The sequence below is a fragment of the Urocampus carinirostris genome, chromosome 10, assembly GCF_059441175.1.
Source record: "Urocampus carinirostris isolate Australia breed hairy pipefish chromosome 10, RoL_Ucar_1.0, whole genome shotgun sequence".
Taxonomy (NCBI): Eukaryota; Metazoa; Chordata; class Actinopteri; order Syngnathiformes; family Syngnathidae; genus Urocampus; species Urocampus carinirostris.
The window spans coordinates 31508384-31526028 of record NC_142358.1 but is presented as its reverse complement, the minus strand read 5'-3'; the positions used below and the strand labels follow the sequence as shown (position 1 = coordinate 31526028).

The following is a 17645-nucleotide window of genomic DNA, read 5'->3' as shown; positions in this document are numbered from 1 at the left end:
TTCATTAAGATTGTATCACCTCGTTCATTACATTTAGAGAGTAAAGAGTTTTGAGGGGTATTTAATACAAAAACAAATCAGTCCAAAACTGCTCTTACCGATTTATAGTGTTGAGGGAGGACGTCTGAGATGACTTGTGCGGGCTCTCTGCTGCTCCTCTCTCTCCTCCGTCCTCCTGCGCCGCAGATGCTGCTTGCCGCAAGCCCCGCCCCTCCTGCACGCTCATAGGTCCAGAGAGGACCAACAAGCGTTCCACATTAGTCAAGTCATGCTTATTTGTATAGAAGCCCTTAATGACAAAAAATATCAAAGGGCTGCACAGATTACTACAAAAATATTGCAGAAATACTGGCTAAGTCAAGTCAAGTCATGGTTATTTGTATAGCTCTTAATCACAAAGAGTCTCAAAGGGCTGCGCAGATCAAAGACGACTGCAAACTACAGACTATTATGACACCATCCCCTGATCTAAAACCTACATGAGGGTAAATAATACACAGATATTGTCAACATAAAATTTAGCTTATTCATATTCTATAGGATATTAGTGTGTTTTAAGCTTAGATTTAAACATTTCCACTGAGGTTGCAGATCGAATCTCAGGGGGAAGAGCATTCCACAGCACCGGGGGCAGGACAAAGACTAGGAACCTTCCCGTGGTGTCCTGTGAAGGGCTCTCTCCCGGGGGAGCCTTACGAATCCAACTCAATCCACTCAGACTCGCTCTCTCTATCTTTCTTGGTCCTCTCTCCTTCTTTGTCTCTCCTTTTCTCTCTTCGCCCTTTACACTCTTGTCTCTCATTTTCTCTATCCCTCTCTTTCCTACTCTCTCCCCACCTGTCTCTCTCTTTTCCCCCATTTTGCGTTTTACTCTGTCTGTCTTTCTCTCTTTCTATCTTTCCCTCTCTTTCTCTCTTCTACTCTCCTTTCTCTGTTCTTCTTAGGGCGGGCGACTTCGAGAGCAACCCTGGCACCTAGTCCAAATGCCAGTGGTGCTTTCGAACCATTCGCTGCAACCACACCCCAATCACCTGTACTACCTGCCCACGGGGCTTCCATAAATCATGCACCGGCCTGTCCGAACGTACTAAGGACTTCAGAGACGTCGTATGCTTGGTTTGCTTGGGTCACACCCCGTCAGGCCTGGCGGCACAGGACAGTCGCGGCCCCCTCTCCTTCGGAGAACTACGGAGCCTCCCACGAGCGATTCTAGCGCTACTAAGGATTACCTTACGCGCCTTGAGTGTCTCAACAACAACAACAGCACCGGGGCCCGAATGGAGAACGTTCTCGAACCTGACGATCTCTTCTTGGCTCTTGGGATCACTAGTAGACCAGCATTTTCAGAGGAAAGGCTCCGGACCGAAACATAGGGGGAAATTAAATCTGAAAGATATGAGGGAGCAAGTCCTTGCATGATTTTGTATACTACCAACAGAACCTTTAAGATAGATGGATAGATAGATAGATAGATACTTTATTCATCCCCTAAGGGAAATTCACATTTCCAGCAGCATCCCTGAGCTGAGAACAGTACAATAATAAAGCCAAAAGAATACAATATACAAATACCCAGTGTGACGTGCAAATGCCCACTGTAGCGTGTTATATAGAGTAACTAAATAGTGCTACACAGAATACATATTGCAAATCACATCTTAAGCTAACAGGGAGCCAATGCAGGTTACCTAAAATCAGGGTATGTGATCAAACTTTCTTGCCTTAGTTAAAAGACTCGCTGCAGCATTTTGTACCAGCTGAAGGCTCTTGATTTTGGATATCAAGAGACTGGAGAGTAGTGCATTACAGTAATCGAGACGGGAGGTAACAAGTGAATTAGATAGATAGATAGATAGATAGATAGATAGATAGATAGATAGATAGATAGATAGATAGATAGATAGATAGATAGATAGATAGATAGATAGATAGATAGATAGATAGATAGATAGATAGATAGATAGATAGATAGATAGATAGATAGATAGATAGATAGATAGATAGATAGATAGATAGATAGATAGATAGATAGATAGATAGATAGATAGATAGATAGATAGATAGATAGATAGATAGATAGATAGATAGATAGATAGATAGATAGATAGATAGATAGATAGATAGATAGATAGATAGATTCTTTATTCATCCACGCAGGGAAATTCAAATTTCCAGCAGCACCCCTGTGCTGAGAAACAATACAATAATAAAGCAAAAAGAATACAATATACAAATACTCAATGTGACGTGCTAATACCCACTATAGCGTGTTCTATAGAGTATCTAGATAGTGCTACACAGAATACATATTGCAATAAAATTCGGTAATATGCATTGTGACAATTATAATCTCCGCGTCCGACTGAGACAGCATAGGGCGAATTTTAGCTATGTTGCGAAGATAGGAAAAACCTGTTCTAGTAATATTCTTAACGTGTGTTTGAAAGGACAGATCGGGGTCAAATATGACACCTAAATTTTTGACTAAGTCGCTCTGGGTGAAAACACTAAAAATATACAACTACCGTAATACTACTAAACTAAACAATCAATTGAGTTCCAAAAACAGACCTAAAACCCTATTATTGTGCTTTCATTCTGAAAAGAAAAAAAAATAGAACAGAAATAGAACAAATATAATACAAAGGGTGACAAAATTTTGCCATTTTGTAAGCAATAAGACCCATCCGTAAATTCGGCCAAATTATTATCATGATAACGTATACAAAAGAGTGTAATTTTGTTAAACAAACACTTATAATTACTTTGTACGGGAAATGTAAAAAAACGGGGAGGATAAGACAGTTTTGCCACATTGGAAGAAAATGAAATTAATTGAGCAATGTGTTGCTGTTTTTTGCTCAGTATGAGATCTCCTTTTCGTGTTGGATTAGGATTTTTTGGGGGGGGGTAAATTTATTTACCTATTTATTTATTTGTCAAATGAAAAGATTGCGGGGAAGCATGGCGGATGATTTGTTAGTGTGTCCGCAGCACAGTTTTGATGTCATGGGATCAAAGATTCCAGTGTGGAGTTTGCATGTTCTCCTCGTGCCTGCGTGGGTTTCTTCCGGGCACTCCAGTTTCCTCCCACGTTCCAAAAACATGAACGTCAGGTTCATTGGCCGGTCCAAATTGTCCCTGGGTGTGAATGAGCGAGTGACTTGTCTGTCACTGTGTGACTGGCTGGTAACCAGTTCAAGGTGTCCCCTGCCCTTTGCCTGAGGACAGCTGAGATGGGCTTCCGCAACCCTATACTGAGGATAAGTGATGCAGATAATGGATGGAAAAGACCGCGTTCGCGCGGTAACCAGACCAAAATTAACAAATAGTCTCAATTCACAAGACAGACTGTGAAGTCAAATGGAGTGAACCATTTAAAGGTAGTGGAGTACTTACAAGACTGCGTTGTTATTGTCAGGGTTGGGTAGGGTTACTTTAACTTGATTACTTTCAATTACTTTTGGATTACTCCAATACCAAATATGCTAGTAAAAGACAAAAGAAACTAAATATGAATAAAATTATGACTCACAACACGTGGTAAGCTTTCTCTCCTGGCTTTGATCTGTTTGATCTCTGGCAAAACTAACATAAAATGCGACAGAAACAAAATGAGAATAAATCCAAACAGCTTGCCAACATCATTTTTGCCGTTCAATGTATTCCGTTACTCTCCAAGCCTGCACAATTTTAGTAATTTTATTCATATTTAGTTTCTTTGTCTTTTATTAGCATATTTGGTATTGGAGTAATCCAAAAGTAATTGAAAGTAATCCAGTTAAAGTAACCCTACCCAACCCTGGTTATTGTTTTGCCTTTTTTTAATCAAGCGGTTTTTTTCATTTTCCTGTCCCTTAGTAAGAAAAAAGAGTTTAAGAATGCTATAGTTTTTTGGAGGTGATTGGGCTGAATTTGGGGGTGCTTCAGACCCCCCACCCAAAAAAAAAAAAACAAGTTACGCCTATGAAGCAGATTGCGAACGTGACTGAAGGGGGAGCTATGTGGCTAAGCAACAGTTGGACGGAGAAAGAACTATCTTGACCTAGCAACTCGACCACCAGATCCCTCCTAAACAGATAAAGAGTAAACTATTCTGTAAACCATTCCTTTTTTCTTCCATACTACGCAATAATGTGGTGTTTTATGTTCTTGTGGTCGATTACACGATTAACACTCGGCGGTGTTAGCGTTTCCGGCTATAGCCACCGTTGGGACTTGTAGTCCATTTTCGGTTACATTTCATTATCAGCAAGCAAAGGGACCCACCAAGTGAACTACAACCAGTCGCATTTTCGACGCAGTACAACATCGCCCTCTCCAGCGCTAAAGATTTCCCAAGCAACAAACTTCCCAACACTGAAGTCTGCAAAGAGGTGTGATACAATTATTTTATACTTTTTCTGGCTCTGGTCAGGAATTATAGTTTACATTCCTGTCAAATTGGTGTTTAATTTGTTGGTGGCACGTAAACACTTCGTACACCGAATACTTTGTGTCACCTGCTAAACTGCTAACCTTTTGACAGCGGACAAAATGTTGTTTTCAACCGTCTTTTTCATACTTTTCTCTGATTTTCTACAAGCACGCGTGATATACTATAATTACGTACTGAACTTTTCAGGATGGGCAGCCACATAAAAACTGGTTCTACCACACCAACAAACTATCTCAACTTGTATTTTTGTCCATACTGGATAACTGACCATTTATTTTGATTATTTATTTATTAAAAAAACGTGTCTCTTTTAGTGTGTCTTCACCGAAACCACACCCAAGCAATACGTTACAGGCTATGTACTTTTGATCGGCGGGCACTGAGACGTCTATATCGTGCTCTTTTTTTAATTAAATGTCGTGTCTTTACACTAATCAAACAACCCACATGATAAAATGTTCCTAATGGAAACATAAGTTGGTCTGGAGAGGGATGGGCGTCATCGGACTACACTTGCCCAAGACACACCACAGGAAATTGTGTCCCTATGACCCTGATAGTTGAGGGAACCAACCAACCAACCAACCAATGTGGGCAACTGAGAACTCAAGTTCATAACATGTAATTTTGTCCGAGAATGGTTGCACTTCAAGGATTACTTATTTGTGTATCCTTTATTTCTTTTACATAATATTTTTCTTCCCATAGATAAGAATTGTCCCGCCCCCCAAACATCAGCCAGTAAGAGATCATAATACAGTAATCCCTCTGTTATCGCGGTTAATGGGGACCGACACCACCCGCGAAAACTGAAAATGAGCGAAGTAGCGGCGCCCCTTCAAAAATGCTTAAAAAGACGTATACAGTATACCCCTCTGCCATTAAACCGAAGTGATCGCTGGCATGATGGCAAGGAGTTATTGGGTGACTCATCCAGAACTCTTCACACCGGAACTGAATGTACCAAAACATGACCCACAAGTGTAGCCATGTCTTACATAATTAATTTACATGGAATAGGACTGCGGCGAAACCACTACGAACCATTCAGTATGATTGTAATAACCGCTCTCAACCACATGCAGCCATCGCAGCTTATTTCGCTTGTTAACACTACCGGTTACATATTGATTATAAAAACAGTGAAAATGTGATTTTTTTTGATGAGTGCTTGTGAAGCGTTTTGGGAAACAGTTAAAAAAATGGTCTGTGTTCATTTTAATGAAAGTGAAAGAGCTAACTTCTGACAATAACAACATACTTTAGCTAGCGGCATCGAACAGCTTTTACAACAAATACACGAAACCACACACAATTAGCCGTGTTTAGGTAGTACAAGCAACCGCTCGCTTTTGGTATAATAAAGTCAAACTTGAGATGAAATGTGACAGAAGAGAATATACTGACGTAGCGTCGCCGAGTTCCTCCATGATAAACGGCGCCACATAAGAAGGGGGTGAGGTGGGAGGAGTTGAAAGGGGGGGGGAAGCAGTAACTCACCATGACTAAGCATTGTGTCAGGGCCTCCCCCTCCCCTTCACAATAAGATTGTCCACACCATGTCCTCAGTTGACATAAGCTCGCGCTTGCTCAAGTCAATAAATGCTTTTATTGAGAAGGTAAGGTATATTTTTTAGACCCGCGAAGCTCTGAACCCGCAAAAGTAGTTCCACTGTACTCACTTGCAGGAAGTTTCACTGTCAAAGACTAGTGACAATTTTATAGTTTAGTCTTCAACTTCTAAAATAAGGATAGAAGACATCAATGTGGTTTTAAGCTTGCAAAGAGAACAGGAGAGGACCATACAAAACCCCACAAGATGTTGAAAATACAACCTGTTTTGAACGTTCACCCCTGAGCCCTTTTTTATTTTAAACAGACTGTTGCTGCTGCTGGAACTAATTTCTGCCTTTGACACTGTGGTCCATAATATCTTACTAAACCGGCTGGAAAAATGGATTGGTCTCGCAGGAACTGTCCATTTATATGCTTCTGTTAGTTGATATACTGTAGTGCGCAAGCAGCGCTTTGTACCAGCTGCAGGCTCTTGATGTTGAGGTTTTTGAGTTTTTCCCTGCCCCCGTGTAGGTTTTATCTCAAGGGATGTTGTAAGAGTAGTCTGTAGTCTCTCCCAAATTACTAAAAGCAAATCAACCCTAAAGGGTGTGGGTATCAAAGAACAGCAACATGTTTCGATAAAAGTGAGAATGACGTAAACGCTGCACAAGCTCTCAATAATAGTTAAAATATTAAACAACACTGAGCCAAAATAACATCAATAATGATCAAAATAACTGACAACTATGGCATCCAAGCAAAATACACTGCAGGTGTCCAATAGTAAAAACATTATATATATTTATATATATACCTTGTGAATTATGTTTTTTTTTTTAATATTCTGTACTTGTACTTGCACAATATAACAATATACTGCACTTATTTTCATTGTGCTATTGCATACCTGTCAACCTCCACGGCTCCATGCCCGTATAAACTGTCTTTTTTTCCCGTACAAAATACAAAATAATTGTACACCATGGTTTTTTTTTTCGGAATGATGCATGATGGGAAATCCCCAGGCGGCAGAAGCATGCGATTGACAAATTTGCGTTTTTCCATACAATCTCCTTGTACGTCGTACTCGTCTTAAAATGCATAGAAAATGTACTTTGTACGGCAAAACCGTACAGGTTGACAGATATGCTATTGTAACATCCATCCATCCATTATCTGCACCGCTTATCCTCAGTTGGGTCGCGGGGGTGCTGGAGCCCATCTCAGCTGTCCTCGGGACGTGGGCAGGGGACACTTTGAACCGGTTGCCAGCCAGTCGCAGGGCACACAAAGACGGACAACTCACTCATAACAAAGAAAATAAAAAAAGAGAAAAAATAGTACACACAAAAATCTTTGGACCATGGCCAACTCAAATGCCCAAACACCCAAACGAGTTAAGCACCTCGGCACCCAAGTTGGTCATGTTTTCGTCCCTCCAGATGAAAAGGGACTCAAGAAAGCAGCCGTGTCACTCGGGTCAGGGTGACACAACACACTCTTCTGTTCAACAGCAGGGCCCGACAGCTTTCACTGGTTTACCCCTGCCGCATTATACAGGTGCCCTGTCCATCCCTTAAAATGCGTCCAAACATCCCACTATCCTTTCACAACACCTCTCCACTCATTCCTATCACCAACAAGAGCTCAAGCTTCCACTAGATTAAGACTTCTTTCCTGCAGTGCACTCGTAACACCATCCATCCACGTCAATCGCGGCCTTCCTCTTGGTCTCCTTCCATTTACTTCTGTCTGTAGATCCTCTTCAACATTCGCTCCTCATCCATCCTCTCCATGTGTCCAAACCAACCGAGTACTCTCTTATCCACACGCTTTTTTCCTCCGTGGACGCTTGTGATTTAGGGCTATACAAATAAAAATGACTTGACTTGACTTGATGCTAGACTTCGGGAGACCGGAGAGTAGCACATTACAGTAATCGAAACGGGAGGTAACAAACGCATGATTCATAATCTCAACATCAGCCTGGGACAGCATTGGGCGTATTATTGCAATATTGGAAAAAAATATCTTCTAGTACTATGCTTAACGTGTAACTACATTTTTGACCGAGTCACTCTGGGTAAAAATCAATGTCAATGTTCAGAGCACTGTTAGAGAACAAGTCGAGACATTTAGTTAGACCAATCATTACTATTTCAGTATTTTCAGGGTTGGGGCGCAAGAAGTTAAGGCACATCCATCTTTTTATCCCGGGGAAGCAGGCCTCCGAATTTCCACAACTTAGTGTTACAGATTCCCTACATTGGAAGATACTGTTGAGTGTCATCAGCATAGCAATGAAAACTGATATCAGGGGATGGTGCAATAATAGTCTGTAGTCTTGAGATTTCCTGTGATCAAGGGCGGGGGGGGGGGATTTTTTAAGGGTTATTGTTCTGTCTTCTTTATTCATTATCCATTATCTGTTATCGGTCAGTTCATAATACGCTGCAAAGCCTAGGAGCCGGGACTCTTACTCTCAGCCAAAAGGCCAAGCTAAGGTCCTAGCCTTAAAGCCTTGCTGCGATCATTGCGAATGCACCGTTCCCGGAGGTACTGCAATACCGGGCCGATGCGTGGAGTGGACAGAGCAAGCTCTTATTCCATCTCCAGATTGCAGCCTCATACAGAGTACAAAGTTAAAACATCACAGCCGGCTTCATAGATAATACAGAAATATACGATCACTGTGATTAAGGGCTATACAAATAAACATGACTTCATTTTTTATTGCAAGTCTATATGACTCATTGACACAAAGAATTTATCTAATCTCACTTTGCTCTTTTATTTAAGGTGTCTAGTTGTGTAAAGTATTGAGTACAGTGAAAGTGGCATTTGTGGACAACAACATACCCAAAGGTCCATTAATTGGTCGGCCACGACCATGGAGGACTTCAGGAAAGAAGCCAGCACATCATCTGTCATGGCTCTGTACACCGTGATGTACCCTGTCTTTGACCAGGTTTGGTGCCACATGAAATCCAACTTCACCCATAAACATGTTCTTCTGCAAAAGGCTAAAAAAAAGAATAGAAAGTAATAATGTGAAATAATGAAATAATGTCAGAGAGTGGAACCTCTACTCCAGTCGTTAAAAAACTGCCTAAGACCTTAATATCCTACTGCATTATTGAAAATTCCGAGTGTTTTAAAAAGAGATTTAAAGGCTCCGTAGATGTCTGCCCATCTGATGTTTAATGAGACTCAAGAGCTTAGAGAGGCATTACTTTTTATGATTTAGAGACTATCATGTAAACCGGCAAGATATTTTGAAGTCCCAATTTGCAAAGGTAATTCTCAGATGAGGGTTCAAAGTAAGCATGTATTAAAAATATGTTCTATTGTTAGTACATGTGGTGTTTTGATTCAGCTCTTGGAATAATTTTTACAGTGGTACCTCTACTTCAAATTTAATTCGTTCTGGGAGCAGTTTCATAACCTGAAAACTTCGCAAGTAAAGACGTCTTCTGAATGTAAAAGCGCTATATTTTAAATAAATCATGAAAAGCATCGGAACATTAAACAAATACATGTTAAAATAAACGTAAAATGAGAGGTACATCATGTAAAAAAAAACAAAGACTAAATGAAACATTAAAAATATTAATTTACCTTTTGGCCCCGCATTTCTTAAAAACTGATCCAATGACGTTGGCTTTTGCTCGCTCTTAACAATCTGTCGTAAATGTGTGAGGCAGACGTAGCAATAGTCCAATTTGTTAACACTATTTCAGGTTGATTCCTTTCCACAAATTCCGAGATTTCATGGAATTTTGCTAGAATGTCTTTAATTTGGGCTGATTGAATAATGGGGATGTCCTCGTCCCTGCTATCTTTGTCATCTCTGAACTATGAACTGTGACAGTGACACCAAGAACTTGCTAGGATACATGCAGCCAGTTTGTTTACGTTTGGGAAACTCTGGGAGCGCCTAATAGCAGTGCATACTGTACTGCATCTTTGACTTTGTAATCTGAAAGGCCTTTGTAACTAGACGAAATAGTTTCACATTCCAGTACTTTGTAACCTGAAACGTATGTAGAGACATTTGTAAGCAGAGGTATCACTGTATCTTGTTAAAAAGTGATAGTGTCGCTTTTGTAGCCATTGAGTGCAAGAGGATTTGAACCTTTTATAATTACCTTATTATAAGCAGTTGTTTTCATAATAATCCCTCCATTACTTTATCAATTAGTTGATGAATAAGAAAACTTTCCAAAAGTTTTCAATATTCAATTGATCTGCTTACCTGCAAATGTGTTTCCCCAAAACCTCTATCTTCAGGGATTTTATTTAAAGTAACAATTTAAGAGGTAGACTCACCAGACAGAACACAAAGTTTACACATTTAGGTTCATCAAAGGACATACGGCTTTGAAAAAATGGTCAATCACTCTCGATGTTGATCCATTGCTTTTGTTTTGCATGGTAGTTTTCATTTACATTTTTAGATTTTTCCCTGCTGATTTTTATTGCTATGTCACCAGAGGGTTGTTAGGTCAGAAGTAATCAATTGTTATTTATCATCTTGCTGTTGTGCAGTGATTTCTTTTGTGAATATCTTGATGTAGGGGAACTTAATAGCCCCCACAACCCCTAGCAACTTGCCGTATTAATTTTCCAGTAATTAAAAGCTGGTCAACCTCAGCCTAACAGATATCAACACATTTTAGGCATATACATATCATACCCAATAATGGTATTCGTTTTACTTTCTGAACGAGTGCAGTGCCTAGTAATAACTCTAGAAAGAGTTTCACCTTTTTATAACATGTATTGTTTTTATTGAAGAATTGCATTTTAGCTATAAATAGCTAAGACGAATGTGCGTTTTTGTGATGAATTGCAGTTGGAGGAAGTCAACCTGTCAGCAACACAGACACTGCGCACAGCTTTTGTGAAGGTAATTTGAAAAAGAAATGCGAGGACGTTCACTTTTGATGAAATTGATTGACATAAACGCTCCTTTCTATCACCATTTTAAGGCAGAGGTTGAGAACCCAGGCGTGACTGAGGGATTTGTACTGAAATTACTTGAAAAAAAGAACCTGAAAATCAATTATAACGAGTGTCTGCTTCGCATGGCCGCCGCCGATGTGAAAGGTAAGCTAAGGTGCGCGCATCACTAACACTGATATCAAGAGAGTTTTTTTGCACAGCTTGGTTTATGCCTGCTGCAGTTGCATAGATTCGTACCCACATTGTCCGCTTGGGGGCGCTGTTTCTCCACAGATCAACAATCTTCTCTACCTGAATTACAGTCTCAAGTGCGAGGCACAGGGATTCTTAATAGCAATGAATACATTCACGTACACTTAACATCAGTTTTAAACACATTTAAAATAAAATCTCCACTCATTAGTCTCTTTTGGGTACTGTTTACTGTATTTACTATTATATACCCATTTAAATCCATATTATTACTCTTAAGGGTAGTCATGTGCTACCATCATTCAAGGTAACTCCTTACTTTTGAATTACTATCTGTTTTGTCAGAGCTTCATTTTTTTCTTGTCCCAATCTGTTTTGTCAGAGTTCCGAATCGAGAGGCAGGAACCAGGGTTCCAAGAGCTGAACGAGAGAGCCCACGCTCTGAAACACATCCTCAGTACCATACCCGATGAGATCAATGACAGAGTGGGCTTCCTGCAGACCATCAAGTGAGACAGATAAATGGTTCCGTGCGCATGTGTGTCTGTGTGATGACCTGTAAAGGTTTTATAACCAGGTACAAATGTTTCGTGTCCTTTTTAAATGGGAATTTAAAGGGCAGTAAATGCAGGCACTGTATTTGTTAGGGGTTGAAACACAGACCTGGTATTAATGGCAAGACAAGGGTGAGCACTTACTTCGATATTAGTTACTGTAAACTAATATAAATGTAATCACAAATTATGCTTTTGAAGCGTTTCAACATTTCAAGCCCTGCAACATTTTAATTTCATCTTTTAATGTCACTATGAAAATACTGCAAAAGGCTTACTAATGCAAAATGACATTGCCAAAGTGCACGTGTATATTGTGGGAGCACACGCTTTATACTTGTGAAATTTGCGCACAAATGTGAATTATTTTGTTTTTTGTCTTGTAAACAAGCTTTTCAACATAAGTGAAATGTTATGCACCCAAATGTAGGACATTGGTGCCAAAATTTGCTCATAGTTGCCTTATTTTAGGTGAGAAAAGACTGCACAAACAATGTATAAGTTAGCCAAAATGGAGACAAGCCTGCTCAAACACTGGATATACTTCACACGTTTCCACCAGAAATTATTTTACATTTTAAGCTTTAAAAAACTATATGTTTCCCTTTATCTGGGAGTTTTTTTTGTTACTGCTACATTTTATTGCACTACTTTTCATTGCACTACCGTGATGGTGTACTATTCGTATTGACTTAGGCCGGTTTCTAACTACTTTATAAATATTTTTGCCTATTTATCCTGACAGTATTTTATCCTGTTTTCTCTAAAGTCCTTGATCCACAATGTTCCAAAGTGTTTATCAATGACAAAAAATACAATTCAATTCAACATTTACTCAATTATTTTAAAGACAAAAAAACCCTAATAAGTGGCCCAGAAATTATTAGAAACAGCAGCGGTAAGTCTGGTACAAGCTTTAGTCTAGGTACATGGAATAATATACTAATGGTGCAGGAAGTGACACATTCTCACGACAAATTAAAGTGGCGCCACCTTTTGTTGCGGTGCCTCTGACAATCAAAACATGAATACATTGAATTTTGTTGCATGTCCGGTTTCACATTTTTGATAAACTTGCCAAAATTTTTTAACATTTGGATGAGAATCCAGTAATTGTTTAAATTGTTTTGAGCTACTTCATGGAATAACTTTCTTTTTTTTCATGGTACGGTACATTTGAACAAATAGAAGGCTTCCTTGATCCTGTTAAATATTATTTTTATTTCACCTAGGAGCCTTTTTTGATCTAGTTCTCCTTTTATGTAGGAGATTTATACATTTGTCCTTTCACACAGTTTAAAAACTCGCAGTGACTTTGCAGAATTCACTCTATTTCTTTTTTTTTTTGCAAGTGTCTTTTTTTATGCAAATCAGCTCATTGCAGCTAAATTGTTTAAATATTCTTAAAGCATTGTATCCAGAGGGCCTTTCTCATACAGCATCATCACTTACCCTCGCAGACATTTTATGTAGGAGTAAAACTACTGTGGAGTTTGATGTTTGACTTTGCATGCAGGCGTTAGATGCATACATTTAGTTCCTAATATGTTTGAAGTAATTATTACTCTTGACTTTTCTCTTTTGTTCTTTGTTGCTTTTTTTGATCCAATTTTTCAATCTCAGTGAATCGTTCCTAGTGAGGGACTTACCAATAACATACATTTGAATTGAATACTTATTTAAAATGTTTTTAATTTTTTTTTTAAACTTTTTATTTCTCACACTTATCTTGACAGAGGTTTGATTCCACCATCTTACATCAACACAAAATATATACACTTGACACACTCATAAATAACAGAAGGAACAACAGAGAAGAAAAAATACTATTAATAGAAAAGAAGAATAAATGTTCATACAATACATCCATACAAAAAGAAATATATATATATATATATATATATATATATAAAAAAATATATATACACCAAAAAAAAACCCCATACTTATTTAAAATGTTTAAAGTCATAGTTTTAGATCTATTAAAATGTATGTAGGGTGGGTGCAAGACAAGAAAAGCAAACAGTGATCTGGATAAGAGAAGAGTAATTTTTGGCTGTAGAACAAAGAGATTTTTAAATGTATTGTTATCGCTCCTTTACATGCGGGTGTTTGTGTTTCCTCTAGAGACATCGCCAGCGCCATAAAAGAGTTGCTAGACATCGTTAATGCCATCGTCAGGAGGTACCAGTATCAAAACAGACAGGTAAGTAGAGATAAAATGATGAGGAAAATGCTTTTCCCCCCAGACGCCTCCTTTGAAACAAGCCAAGCTGAAAAGGTTGTGCGTGTGTTAGGCGCTGGAGCAGCAGAAGAAAGACTTTGTGAAATACTCCAAGAGTTTCAGCGACGCTCTCAAAACCTTCTTCAAAGATGGAAAGTAAGATACTCCATCATGTCTTTTTGCCCTGTTAGGATTTTTAACAATTACCGTATTTTCTGCACTATAAGATGCCCTGGATTATAAGGCACACCCCCAAAAAACAGTCTTGTCATGTTTTAATTATTACATAAGGCACACCAGACTATAAGGCACATTCAATTTTGAGTACAGTAGGAGTTACGCATGAATAACCATAGGGGTTTTGTTACACTCGTGGTAAATATTACTGCAATGTTGCAACAAATGATCAATCGACAAGTGGCTCTGACCGTAATTGCAAAACATCGCATGGCAGTTTAACCCAAGTAGTGGCCGTGAAAGAACTGACACTTAACCACTAGATCGACAGAAGTATGGATGACATACAAAAAGGCATTATAGCAGGAATGTCAAACTCCGTTTATATCTGGGGCGGGATCCAGACTCTTCTCAGGTGAGCCTGATCAGTAAAAGAATGTGAACTCCAAATATTTAGCTCTGTTTCTCACTTATGCTTTCAATTGAGCCTACATTAGCAACCTAACCTACATGTTATAATCAAGGATGACAACGGATCTTATCTGAACACAATGCATTTAATCACAAACAAAGGGGAAAAATATTGTCATTCTTGGCATTGAATGTGCTAACTGGTTTATTCTAAAAGTTTAATGAAGGCAGTTTTACACCTGAAACAACTTGCCACGCTATACAAACTCCACTTCCCCCTAGTGACCGGAGATAGAATTTAGTTTGAATTTATTAAAAGAAAAAAATCATACATTTTGATATAAATGACCACCTAAAGACTCCTAAATTTATGGCAGGTCAGATTAAATCACCCAACAAGCCGGATCTTGCCCGCAGGCCTTATGTTCAACATGCTTGCATCAATGCTTATCTCATCATCACAATATTTTTGCTTGCAGTACCAAGCAACATTGTTTTGCATAGTGCATTCTGATAGTCTTTCCTCTTTTTCTCCTACGGGACCACATCCCCTTTGTTTAATTTGTATACGTACGTAAAAAGTATTTTGTTGAAAGACGTTCTGTCTTATCCATTATCTAACATTTGTGAGTGAAGAAGTGGAGGGACTGTTTAACCTATCAGAATGCATTATGTAATTCAGTGTTTTTGGTACCGTGAGTAAAAATAGTCTGCTATCAGACTCCTAGACTGCTGCTGATCGAACAATACACCACAGACACGTTCAGCACACTACAGACACTTTAAACTAGACCATACTTGGACTATTGTTGCACTAGAGTCACTTTCAACTGTGTTTTATCTTATTGCCTTAACTCATCTTAGGTTAATCTTATATTTATATCTTTTGATATTCGTAATATTCCTTTATGTATACATGTATATAGTTTCTTAGATTTATTACGCTAACAACTGCGTGGACAGCAAAGTAAGAATTTAAATGTGGAGGGAATCGTGGTTCTTTACTGTGCATATGACAATAAACACTTAGAATCTTGAATCTCTCGCCACTAGTTTGGTTGGATTCCCATTCCATACAAGTTTTTGCAATTTCCTGAGATTTCCGTGTTTTTCCTAGACCTCATGTAGGTTGCAGATCAGGGGATGGCGTAATGGTGATCTAAGCAGCCCTTTAAGACCTTTTGTGATTAAGGGTTATACACATGAACATGACTTGATTTTATCGATTTGATCAATCATTGCACAATCATTGCTCAAAAACGTTAATATACAGTAAAACCTTGTGTGGTAACGCATACTCATAATTACTGTATGTATTTTTAATCTTATCAACCGTATTCTGTGGTTATATACGGCGCACCATGTTATAAGGGGCACTTTCAAACTCCTGGCCCAATTAGGGTTTTTAAGTGAGCCATGTAGTCTGTAAAATAAAGGTACTCTATGTGTTTGGTCCTCTCCGCTCTGTAAGTAAGTGCAAAGTCCAAACGTCCTGTTTTTTTTTTGTCATTCAAGAGTTGCGCTTGTCAGCATGTACACGAGAGCTGCCGCCACTACGTAAAACGCTTGTCTTTTGATCACAGCTTCCTATTCAATCTGCCCTTCTTGAATAATTCCTTTGACCCATTTCCAGTGTATTCACACTGGCTTGTTTTCTCAGAAGCTTGACATTATCCCCTTGCAGACAGATCAAAGTGTTTCCTAGATCAATATTGTTGCCATGGTTTCTTTGCACGATGACAGACACGCGTGTCCTTGTCCTTCTGTCACGAACGCTTCCAGAGTTCTCAACGTGTTTGTCAGCGCCAACCGCCTCACCCACCAAACCAACATGATACTGGAGGCTTTCAAGACGGCAACATAGACGCCTGAGACAACAGCTACGACGGACAACGGTTGGGGAGGGGATCAGGTAGTTGGATGACACGTTTTTGTTTAGCTCTTTTATTGATTTGTTTTTATAGCTTAGCACAGGGGTCCCCAAACTTTTTCCCTGTGAGAGCCACATCATTTTTCACTTCTCTTATGAGGGGGCAGGGTCAGTTTATAAAAGAGAAAGTGTGACGGTTGCAGGAGTGCCTTAATGTAAAAATGTATTGTTTTCCAGAAAGCCACAATCAAAAAACCCTTCTGGATTCTTCACAGAACTAGAGTCCCAAAATAAATAGTAACACTATTTGTGAAATAAAAAGTAATGACACTCCGTGGGTTCTTTTCAGAAAAAAAGTCAATGGAAGAGAAACTTTCTGTTTTGCCATGCACAGTATTAACAGGTACAAGATCAGCTTGGTTGTCAGGGTGCTCGACAACCAGTAAAATAGATGACTTGTGAAAAGGCAGTATTTTAATGTCATTATTACACCATTTTTAGTCACGGTAGCAGAGACGAATGCTCTTTTAATTTTGTGTTTCACTTGTTAAAATGACAATAAATGACATTCTATTTCTATCCATCTTTCTATTTATCTATCTATCTACCTTGGTCATATCCCTCAAGAGGGGTGACCGAAATAGAAAAGGGAAAAATAGCAAAAAACACACAGAAACCTTTTTCGACCATGGCCAACCCAAATGCCCAAACACCCAAACAAGTTAGGCGCCTAGGCACCTAAGTTGGTCATGCTTTCGTCCCTCCACATGACACGGAACACAAGAAAGTGGCCATGTCACCCGGGTCAGGTTGACACAACACACTCTTCTATTCAACAGCAGGATAGCTTTCACTGGTTTACCCCTGCCGCATCATACAGGTGCCCTGCCCATCCCTTAGAACGCGTCCAAACATTCCACTATCATTTCACAACACCTCTCCACTCATTCCTATCACCAACAAATGAAATGAAATGAAACAAGAGCTCCAGCTTCCACTAGATTTAGATCTATTCTATTTCTAGTAACAAATATATTGCCATGGTAAGATGTAAAATGCACAACACACTTAACATTAATCACTGGTGTTTTCATTTTCTTTAGTTTATTTTTTCATTTCAATCGTGTTGCAACAAACATCACATCACAAAATAAACAAATCACCTGGGTAAAAAAAAGTCAATAAAGTCAAAGTAAGAAAATCTTACAGTGATCTGGATAAGAAATAAAGTCAAAGGCTTATCAGAGACCTGTGACC

General features: G+C 39.0%; 2 protein-coding genes and 1 pseudogene across 2 annotated transcripts in view; 1 reads left to right on the top strand and 2 right to left on the bottom strand.

The window, feature by feature from the left end:
• The window catches only part of serpini1 (serpin peptidase inhibitor, clade I (neuroserpin), member 1), a 38451-nt gene extending 38285 nt beyond the window's left edge, over positions 1–166 (bottom strand). The window contains exon 1 of the mRNA XM_088345785.1: positions 99–166. The gene's annotated coding sequence lies outside the window, so the exon portion shown is untranslated. The remainder of the gene's footprint in view (positions 1–98) is intronic.
• A 3845-nt stretch (positions 167–4011) lies between these two features.
• pdcd10a (programmed cell death 10a) lies at positions 4012–17021 on the top strand. The gene is made up of 8 exons (XM_088345574.1): positions 4012–4376; positions 8795–8963; positions 10851–10904; positions 10987–11104; positions 11535–11661; positions 13834–13912; positions 14004–14086; positions 16301–17021. Exons 2-8 carry the CDS (start codon positions 8886–8888, stop codon positions 16380–16382), a joined length of 621 nt encoding a protein of 206 aa, XP_088201700.1. The 5' UTR covers positions 4012–4376; positions 8795–8885; the 3' UTR covers positions 16383–17021.
• LOC148358745 (U2 spliceosomal RNA) lies at positions 8537–8617 on the bottom strand (annotated as a pseudogene).
• Positions 17022–17645: the final 624 nt, after the last annotated feature.